Source organism: Salarias fasciatus, chromosome 13, assembly GCF_902148845.1.
Source record: "Salarias fasciatus chromosome 13, fSalaFa1.1, whole genome shotgun sequence".
Lineage (NCBI taxonomy): Eukaryota > Metazoa > Chordata > Actinopteri > Blenniiformes > Blenniidae > Salarias > Salarias fasciatus.
In genome coordinates, this window is record NC_043757.1 from 13221878 (window position 1) to 13231965 (window position 10088).

The window sequence follows — 10088 nt, forward strand, 5'->3', positions numbered from 1 at the left end:
TGTGTGTGTGAAAGAGGGCTGAACCTGGCTCTGCACCCCTACCAAAGCTCTCCCGGACCCCCGTTCCAGACAGCCAGACGGTCGTTAAGGTGCGAGTTGAAGAAGCAGCGGGTTTCCCTCAGAGCGCCGGTGAGTGCAGCCGCTCGCTTCTCTTCACTCAGACAGATTAACGGGACCTGATTTTTTTTTTTTTTTTTATTGTAGTGCAGGCCACAGAGTGCGGCTCTTTGCTTTAATACACTTGAACATTGTAGATCTAGTATCTCACGCTTGGTCGTATCGCATGTGACCCACTTTAAACGAGTTCCTGCGCTCAGACGGGCTGAGATTGGACAGTATTGTGGACAGGAGCGTGTCCCACACTGAGAGCGCAGGCCGGTGCGCTCAAACACAGGCCTGCTTGTACTTCTGAACAGGTGCAGTAAACTGTGAGCCTGTTACTTTTGATAGCAACACGCCTTTGAATTCACAAAGGGATCCAGAAAGTGGTTGACTCCTCTGCAGCACTTCAGACAAGAGGGAATGTTGGGTTTTTTTTTTTTAAAGAGCATTATTAAGGTTGATGACTTCAGTGCTTCACAGTACTGCACGGATCAGCTTTTCTCTATGGGGGAGATAGATCCATCCTTTTTGGTGAGTGGCCAGCAGTAGTGCGTCTGTGTGTGCAGAGGGACATTCCTGCAGACTTGACAGGCATGTGGGGCCTCATGCTGAAGGGGGGGGTGCTGTCACTGTAAACAATGCCTGGAGAGGTGTTTATGTCAAAAGCATAGTCTGTTTTGCACACCAACACACACGCACTGCAAATTTTCCCTCATATAGACCTCACTACTGTAGCTTCAGCCATCCTTGCTCTGTATTCATTCCTTTGAGTGCCTGCCAGCCATGTTCCCAGAACTCATCTCATTAGTATTCATTTTGAGTCGATCAGAGCTGGAGGGATCATGCTGCGTCCTCTGTTTTTCCGTCACAGATTTAGAAAACTTTTCCAGCCTCAAATCTTTGAGCCGTCCTCTTGACACACTTGTTATATTTCTAAACTTGCTTGATTGTTGTGAACCTTTCTGTGAGGAAATGGAATGACGCCTGTTGAGACATAAACACTGAGGTTCATTCAGAGATCCATTTAGTTTTCACAGCTGAGGAGTCAGATAACACAAAAGCACTTTCTCCTCACCAAACAAATGACTTTTCTCTCTCTCTCTCTCCTTTGTCTCATTCTCTCACAGCTTTCCCATTCACACAAGGTATCATGTTTCTAACTTCTTTTGTTCTTCACACACTTGTTGTATTTAAAGTGTCTGTCCTCTCATTTCTCCATCCTAATCTTTTTTGTGCCCATGCCTGTCATATGTCATTATTCTGTTACTACATCTCAGTTCACATCTGTTTTTCATATGGATTTATTCACTTTTACAAATAAGCCACAGCTTAATATACCTCGAGTGTAAAAAATACAGTGCTGGGAAAGGAAAACCTAAATAAACCAGTATATCATCACTTTGTGCAGGCTTCATGCAAGTACACAGCTGTAAAATGGACTAAATATACGCTGAGAAAAGTTTTTAATCACTTGGAATTTTAAAGTATTTTAATTACCCAGATATTCTAGTTTATTTCTAACTTTAAAATTATCAAAGTTATTCACTCATTGAGTTCACAGTATTGAGGCTAGATTGTATTTTTATTCATTGCTCATTTGGGCCAAAAAGCCATCTAATTTACACACAGTCAATCTAGTAATTCTTGATTTGCATAAGAGATAGTTGGACTTTTTTCTCACAACATTGAAATTCACCTCACATTTTAAGTGACTGTTTGAACTGAGTTGAGTAGAAGCAGTCCTACTTCGTTTCCTGCCTTGGCTTTGAGCCCCCTGCTGCCTGAATGCTGAACCAATGCTGAATTATTGTTTTCTCAAACACGAGACGACCACCTTTTTGCACTGATTTGTTTCTTTTCCTGAACAAGCTGTGACTTCTGATTGCTGTGCTGTAACCGTTAGACATGAGTGTGCTGCTGATTAGTTTGCTGCTATTTATAGATGGCCCTGTGCACCACCCACACACTGACTCCATATTTTTATCTCATGCCAGTATGTATCCAGTTGGTGGAGGGATATCTGCGAGCATATATGCCAACAGGCTCCGGTCGGAAGGGATGGGCTCCAAAGACCAGGCTGTGCCCTTCGCCAGCCAGGATTACGAGGCTCTGAAGCAGGAGTGCCTGGAGTCGGGCGGCCTGTTTGAAGACCCTTGTTTCCCCGCGGAGCCTCCATCCCTCGGCTTCAAGGAGCTCGCCCCTTATTCCTCTAAAACAAGAGATGTGGAGTGGATAAGGCCCACGGTGAGAGTCCTATAAATATTACATCACGGATATACATTTACAAACTATGCTCCTTGTTCACGGATCACACAACCTGATCTAAGATAGAATCAAATGGATTAGTTATTTAAATGGTTCTCGTGCAGCGTTGCTTCACTGGCATGTGGGCTGTCGACTGGAGCTCCCATAAACAAACATATCGGTGACACAGTGTCGTTTCATGTCTGCAGACCTAGACAGAATAGGACAAGTAGAGACAGGAACTTCTCTGACCGCCACAGCTGTCAGCCGCTCGCTGCAGATTCTGACCGCTCCCACGCCGTGGCATTTGTTTACCGTGCCTCAATAAACAGCGCACACATAACAGCAGGCAGGCGATTGTCAGATGCCTTGATTAGTTTGGGAGGTAATTGAAATTTCTCCATAGGAACTGACAGGAGACCCTCAGTTCATCGTGGGTGGTGCGACTCGAACGGACATCTGTCAGGGAGCACTGGGTGAGTCGTCTGGACTCCATCAGCCCGGAAAAACAGTGGAGAGATAATTGGTACGGGCTTCCTGATTACTTCTCCCTCTCTCGCAGGTGACTGCTGGCTCTTAGCAGCCATTGCCTCCCTCACCCTGAACGAGAGGCTTCTTCATCGGGTCGTTCCTCACGGCCAGTCCTTCCAAGACGACTACGCTGGAATATTCCACTTTCAGGTATTTTCCACTTTGAACAAGCAAACTCCACATGACCCATCGCCCTTTAACCTCTACTGTGTGACCCTTTTCCCTATAAGCGTTGAATATTCATGAAGTCTTGGTTTTTGTTGCAGTTCTGGCAGTTTGGCGAGTGGGTCGATGTTGTGATTGATGACAGACTGCCTGTCAAAGATGGCGAGCTGATGTTCGTCCATTCCGCCGAGGGCAATGAATTCTGGAGTGCTCTCTTGGAAAAAGCTTACGCCAAGTGGGTATTGAAAGCGCCTGGATGATTGTTACATTATTTAACACTGAGTGGGAAGTCATACTCTGGAAAACTGCCGTTCCAATCAGCCTAAAGTGTGCTCTTTATGCGCTGTCAGGTTGAATGGCTCCTACGAGGCCTTGTCCGGCGGGAGCACCACTGAAGGCTTTGAGGACTTCACGGGGGGTGTGTCTGAGATGTACGAGCTGCGCAAAGCTCCTCGAGACCTTTACAAGATCATCGGGAAAGCTCTGGATCGAGGCTCCCTGCTGGGCTGTTCCATTGACGTGAGTGCTGAGAGCCACGCTGGCTCACCGCCGAGACAGGCGGATCGATGTTGCGCAGTCTTCAGATCGGCAGTTATATTTAAAGCGCCTCCGTTTATTTCTGTGCTGTTAAGTTCCCACTTATAATGTATAATGAAAAATGTTTCCACAATAATGCAGATCACCAGCGCCTTTGATATGGAAGCTGTAACATTCAAGAAGCTTGTGAAAGGCCACGCCTACTCTGTCACTGGACTGAAGGAGGTGTGTGTGTGTGTGTGTGTGTGTGTGTGTGTGTGTGTGTGTGTGTGTGTGTGTGTGTGTGTGTATGTGTGTGTGTGTGTGTGTGTGTGTGTGTGTGTGTGTGTGTGTGTGTGTGTGTGTGTGTGTGTGTGTGTGTGTGTGTGTGTGTGTGTGTGTGTGTGTGTGTGAGAGAGAATGCCAGCTGACTGTCGTGAGCCGTCATTATAATTTTAATTCCATGTTCAGGTTGATTTTCACGGCCGCCTGGAGCGTCTGATCCGGATCCGGAACCCTTGGGGCCAGGTGGAGTGGACGGGAGCTTGGAGTGATAAGTAAGCATTCCATAAAGATACAATCAGCTGTTTCCATCTGTTTTTTTGTAATTTGTTCAGACTTTGTTTCATAGAGTTTCTCATTTTCATCGTTTACTATTGTCTTTTTTTTTTTCTGTCTCATCCAGTTCCTCTGAGTGGGATGAGATTGACCCTTCTCAGCGAGAGGATTTGCATCTTACGATGGAAGACGGGGAGTTTTGGTAAGATTCAGTAAGCAGTAAAAAGTCTCTGGCCACCAACTTCATGATATCAATAAACCCTCTAAAAACAGGCAGCGACAGTCTAATATCTGACAAGAAAGTTTCTTTCTCGTCTGACAGGATGTCCTTCAGCGATTTCACCAGGCAGTTTTCCAGACTGGAGATCTGCAACCTGACTCCAGACGTCCTGAGCGAGGACAGCCTCAGCCACTGGAACACCATGAAGTTCTACGGCACCTGGAGGAGGGGCAGCACGGCCGGAGGCTGCAGGAACCATCCCAGTGAGTCTCAGAGGAACACACGCTCTCCATGTTGCGACACGGTGCGCCGGTAAACGGACTAACACGAGCGCGCCGCTGTCTGTGCAGACACCTTCTGGATCAATCCTCAGTACAAGATCACCCTGCTGGAGGAGGATGACGACCCCGAGGATGACGAAGTGGCGTGCAGCTTCCTGGTGGCTCTGATGCAGAAGGATCGGCGCAGGTACCGGCGCCAGGGTCAGGACATGCACACCATCGGCTTTGCTGTGTATGAGGTGGGAACAGAGATTTTACATGGTGTGAGTTTTGAAGCACTGCCCGAGCCCATGTATAATCTTTTACTTCATCTTTTTTTTTTTCTGCAGATACCAGAAGAGGTAAGCTATATGGTCCATGTCACTTAACTGTAGATGTGCCATGTTCAGCAGATTTACGTGCATGTCAGAATCCATCTGATTGAGTTGTTTTGTAGCATTTTGACTCTCTTCCTTAAGCACACTGAACATTAGACAGCAGATGCTTCAATTTGAATTGAGTCTGTTCTTTAAACAAATCACTTGTGATCCTCTTTGAACATTAAGAAAAGAAGTGTGTTCACATGTCTGGGATGTAAAGAACTAATTCTTTCAGCCTAAAATGTAACACTTCCTTGTTTTCCTGCTGCTGCCTTCAGTTCAAAGGCTGCCAGAACGTCCATTTGAAGAAAAATTTCTTCCTGAGCCACTCATCGTGCGCCCGGTCGGAGACCTTCATCAACCTGCGGGAGGTGAGCACGCGGCTGCGCCTGCCCCCCGGGGAGTACCTCATCGTCCCCTCCACCTTTGAACCCGGGAAAGAGGCCGACTTTGTCCTGAGAGTCTTCACTGAGAAGCAGTCTGAGACAGAGTATGTGTCTTGGTTGCGTTATGTACTTCTATATTCAAATTGTGCATAAATTATATGTAAGAAAAGGAATCTAATAATACATCTTTGATGTTTTATAGAGAACTGGATGACGAGATCTCTGCGGATTTGGAAGATGAAGTATACATGAGTCACACCTGACTGGCACTGTAGAAATGTTTCATCAAATATCAGATTTCTGATTTCGTTCCATTCATTCTTTTCTACAGGATGACATAACTGAAGATGACATTGATGACTCCTTTAAGTCAATGTTTGCCCAGCTTGCTGGAGAGGTAGGTTTCTTGTTGAAAATTGCCAATAAAGTTGCTCTTATTTGAACTAAAAGGGTGTCTCTTCTTCTCCTCTTTGCTTTTCCAGGACATGGAAATCTCCATTCACGAGCTCAGGACCATTTTAAACAGAGTTGTTGCTCGACGTGAGTTTTCTGTTTATTTTCGCTGCATTTCACGAATCTCTCATTATAGTGATGCCTCCCTCTGTGGAGTGTAATCTATTTCCCAGTCTGCCTCTCAGACTCGTGTGGAACTGGGTGTTAAAGACGCCTGTCTTTTACGTTTCAGACAAAGATCTGCAGACTGATGGTTTCAGTGTGGAGTCCTGCAGGACCATGGTCAACTTGATGGATGTATCCTCACAAGTTATCAGACATGATTGAATCAAACCCTTTTTGCACTCATTGTTTGATTGATGATAATGATCCCTTGAGCAACAGCAGCCGTGGAGTTTGGTTTCACACCTTAATGCAGCATCTAACAGAAAGATGGCAGTGCCCGTTTAGGACTGGTGGAGTTTCAGCTCCTCTGGAACAAAATCCGGAAGTGGCTGGTAGGAAACAATGACCACATGCAGGAATAGCACACATGCAGGAAGTGTTTATATGTGTTTACATTTCTCTTTCCGTGTCTCAGGTTGTTTTCAGGCAGTTTGACCTTGACAAATCTGGGACCATGAGCTCGTACGAGATGCGACTTGCTGTGGAAGCAGCAGGTATGAGGCATTTGGAAGTCTATTGACATTGTAGTTTAAGTTCTTTCACTTTCAGTGAGACTTTCTTGTTAACTCTATTCACGTCCCTGTGCAGGTTTTAAACTGAACAACAGACTGAACCAGATTCTGGTGGCTCGGTATGCTGACAACGAGATGATTGACTTTGACAACTTCATCTGCTGCCTGGTCAAGCTTGAGGCCATGTTTAGTGAGTCATACTGTGACACACGCCATCAGAAATACACGCTTTGTGATTGCATTTCGTCACTGATAATATATGCCTTGATTTACAGGATCTTTCAAGCAAATTGACCAAGAGGCATCAGGGACAGCTGAGATGAATCTCACAGAGGTTGGTCGTCTCAGCTGTGAGAAATTTTTAATCTGTTTGTGTTGTCTCTTGTGTCTAACTTTATTTTATCACCCTGCCAGTGGCTGTACTTGACAATGTGTGGTTGAAGAGATGCTTTGCTGGTGAGGTGCATCGAACGTCATCAAACCCGGAAGACCCCTCCGCCTGAGGAGCCTGTTGATCCTTCAACACCTCCCACCTCGGACCACAGCGAAAGTAGCAACAGACAATAACAGATTACCAAAGTCCAGCCATATTTCACAAACTATGCAAACATACAGTGTAAATCTGCCACTGTGCCACATTAGTCTGTCATCTGTGTAAAAAGCATGGGCCTACGCATGAGAAAACTCATTGGCTGGAATATGCATTTCAAGCGATACTGAATATTTGTTGTAGGGTGAGGAGTCTGTGGCAACAGATTTATTCACTGAAATATCACTTTTTTTTTAACGTCACGTGAAGAAAGATTTGGTTACATTAGTACTTTAAAAGTGAAGTCTTACTTTTTTCACTTATGTTTTCATTTCATATGATTTTAGGACTGAAAGCAGCGTTATGCCACAGTGGACTGTAGCTTCAGTCGAGCACCTGCAGGTGGCGGTACAGACTTTTTAATACAAACAAGTCTAACTTGTAGATTATTACATTGACGTTCTTCAATAATTATAAATTGACGCAACTGACTTTTTTTTTAAATATATTTTGCACTTAGATTAAAGCTGCTCGTGAAGATGCCTCACAGTCATGAATAGTTCACTAAAGTGACATTTACATGAATGAAGTGATCCTGAATGCCTTACATGTGAAACCATAATGACCTGTAAAAAAAAAAGAAGTGCCAGTCATGTGTTTTGTGATGTGAATGTATAACATGCCTTCAATAAATGTTGGGCTAAAGCCTAAAGCCGAATGTTTTTTCCGTTTCGTCTGGAACATTAACTTGACCCACATTCGGCTGTTGCAGCTGACCTCTGTCTTTAAGGTTATATTTATTGTAAGCAACAAGAGTCCTCAGCAAAATGCCACAAATGTTGGTAACACTTGACAAGAAACACAAGAAATGGGTCTTTTCAACTTTATTAACGACAAAGTTATCAAGCTTTTCAGAGTCAAAAGCATCAACCAATTAAACAAATGTATTTGCAATTGCCAAGAGTTTGGAGTAATCTCCCTCCATTTTCCGTAGATGTGTTGGTATGGGGACCTTGATCCTTGTTCCCGTGGGGTTACCATTGTCCTCGATCAGAACAACATTGTTCGAGTCAAACCGCGCCGTCATTCGATCTCCAGGCATTTTGTGTCCCACGATGAGCGCTTTCTTCTTCTGTCCTTTGATGGCGAGCAACACTTTGTCACCGACTTTGCCCACGCCGTTCTTGGTGTAGACATGGATGACTCTTGGAGGACGGTGATAGGGTGTGTTTCCAAGTGCACTGTTGTCCACTATACGCACTCTTGTCATTTTTTGGATGGCTGCTGCAACACTGGACACACTGACAAGACAAGAATAATTTAGAATGGCACGATCTGAGACTGGCTGGCTGGCTTTGTTTTCGGCAGTTTAACTTTCACCAGAATCTAGGAAAAACAATTCACTACTGAGTGTGACCACAATTTGAACATTCAAACACTTTGATTTGTATTTTTCTAAAACTCTTTAACAGAGGAAAAATACTGTGTTCCATGTTGGATGATTTAAAAATTGTGTTATGAATGTAGATGTGTTATTAAAGTGAATGCCTGCTATTGACAATGAGGAATATTATACATCCATCTCCTATATCTCTTTATCCAATTCAGTGTCATTGGATGCTGAAGCTGATCCTAGCAATAAGGCAGTGCACACCCGGGACAGGTTGTCAGTCCCTCATAGGACAAACACACACAGAGAAAAAAAAAACACATAGTCTCACGTTTACTCCTACGGCCAGAAATTAGAAATTGAATTGTAAAAATCACTTCTGTGTGCGTTTTTAACATGACTGGTATTAAATTCAGCGTTGGCCTGCATACATTTATATCTATAGAGAGCACTAAACGGCATCTGGCCCTAACACTTTACATCATTTGAGATCAAGTCTGCATACGTGTCCGAAACCTCCTTACCTAAAAGTCCTGTGCTGAAGTGTGGACGGTGTCTGAAGGAGCAGACCAGTGAGGGTTGTTGAAACCCGATGTAAAGCCATGGTCACTGCTGAGAGACGCACATGAAACTCTGTTAGCAGCTAAGAGGCTAACTGCGCCGCTTTAGTTCACAAACGAACACTCAGTGCGCCAACGAACGCTGACTGTGGAATAAACACACAACATGTTCATATAATGGCAAAAATGCACAGCCGTGTGTGTAAAAATACCTGAAAGTATAAAGTAGCTACAATGCTACCCTTCTCACGCTCCCCATTCCAATGTCACGCGTGTCGTCATCAGCTCGCGACAAGTTACCTTAGCTAAATGCACTGATTGTAGCATGATTATAGCATTATAGCTCATGGTTTCGTTATTTTAATAACTGGGGACTAAAACGCATGGCTTCGTCTGATATTACCTGTGAAATATCACCTCTAAGTGCTCGTAGGAATTAAAGTGTGGAAAGTATCAACAAAATAATGAAGCGACCTCAGTTAGCTTGTTTGTAACTCTCGGTGCGTCATCGAGACGCGCCGAGTCAAACAGAAATATAAGCATAGAATCTGGTCAGCGCGCGTGTACATTGTACGCCCAGCACATACTATGACATATTTTTAAAGCCTGGCTGCTTCTAATAATTTTACAGTTTTAAGGAAAAAAACATTGTAACCTGTTTGTTATTTCCATAAATGCCCCCAGTATTTATTATCAAAGTATTATTTAAAATTATAAGGTTATATATGATTATCTCACAAAATATATCTGGAACGGTAGAGTGGGACGATAAACAATAATTTAACTTTATTTACTAGCACAATATGAAACACAACGACCAGTGAGGTCATTCAGAAGAGGTTGATGAGCAAGTCAGAAGCAAACAAGGTGAAGTAACTGTTGTGAAGCACCCACCGTGTTTTATTTGTTTCTCCAACATGTGGTAGAAAGATACTAAATGACCAAAATACAACCTCCGAGGCTTAGGTGAAACTGATGTGTTTTTTAAAAGTATTAGCAAATGTATTAGTTCTTTCAGCGCTGCAGTGACACTGGCCTGGATCTATGTGATATATATCTCTGGGTGTGTGACGCCGCTCTACGGATCTATATGATCTATGTCTGCCCGGTAGATGCT

General features: G+C 44.0%; 2 protein-coding genes across 3 annotated transcripts; one reads left to right on the top strand and one right to left on the bottom strand.

Moving 5' to 3' along the window:
- On the top strand, positions 1-7699 carry LOC115399204 (calpain-1 catalytic subunit-like). 2 transcript variants are annotated; one of them, XM_030106476.1, is made up of 23 exons: positions 8-129; positions 1230-1247; positions 2097-2346; positions 2753-2822; positions 2909-3027; positions 3144-3277; positions 3393-3561; positions 3721-3804; positions 4030-4115; positions 4244-4318; positions 4439-4599; positions 4687-4856; positions 4947-4958; positions 5255-5466; positions 5565-5604; positions 5694-5759; positions 5845-5902; positions 6048-6112; positions 6244-6312; positions 6396-6474; positions 6569-6682; positions 6768-6826; positions 6907-7699. In XM_030106476.1, the coding sequence occupies exons 3-23, from the start codon at positions 2098-2100 to the stop codon at positions 6931-6933; spliced, it is 2118 nt and encodes a 705-aa protein (XP_029962336.1). In that variant the 5' UTR covers positions 8-129; positions 1230-1247; position 2097; the 3' UTR covers positions 6934-7699. The 2 variants fall into 2 exon arrangements, with proteins under 2 accessions (XP_029962335.1, XP_029962336.1); XM_030106475.1 differs by lacking the exon at positions 1230-1247 and having other exon boundaries at positions 1-129.
- Positions 7700-7890: 191 nt separating this feature from the next.
- Positions 7891-9338, bottom strand: mrpl14 (mitochondrial ribosomal protein L14). The gene is made up of 3 exons (XM_030106777.1): positions 9184-9338; positions 8936-9023; positions 7891-8322 (listed from the first exon to the last, which is right to left on the bottom strand). Exons 2-3 carry the CDS (start codon positions 9013-9015, stop codon positions 7956-7958), a joined length of 447 nt encoding a protein of 148 aa, XP_029962637.1. The 5' UTR covers positions 9016-9023; positions 9184-9338; the 3' UTR covers positions 7891-7955.
- Between the last annotated feature and the right edge of the window lie 750 nt (positions 9339-10088).

Bases quoted from the DNA above. Each gene is read 5' to 3' on its own strand.
- mrpl14 (XM_030106777.1), bottom strand. From the start codon at position 9,015: ATGGCTTTACATCGGGTTTCAACAACCCTCACTGGTCTGCTCCTTCAG. The intron at 8,323-8,935 runs GTAAGGAGGTTT...TTGTCTTGTCAG, and splicing joins CTTCAGCACAGGACTTTTAG to TGTGTCCAGTGTTGCAGCAG.
- LOC115399204 (XM_030106475.1), top strand. From the start codon at position 2,098: ATGTATCCAGTTGGTGGAGGGATATCTGCGAGCATATATGCCAACAGG. The intron at 4,116-4,243 runs GTAAGCATTCCA...TGTCTCATCCAG, and splicing joins ACGGGAGCTTGGAGTGATAA to TTCCTCTGAGTGGGATGAGA. The intron at 5,903-6,047 runs GTGAGTTTTCTG...TTTACGTTTCAG, and splicing joins AAACAGAGTTGTTGCTCGAC to ACAAAGATCTGCAGACTGAT.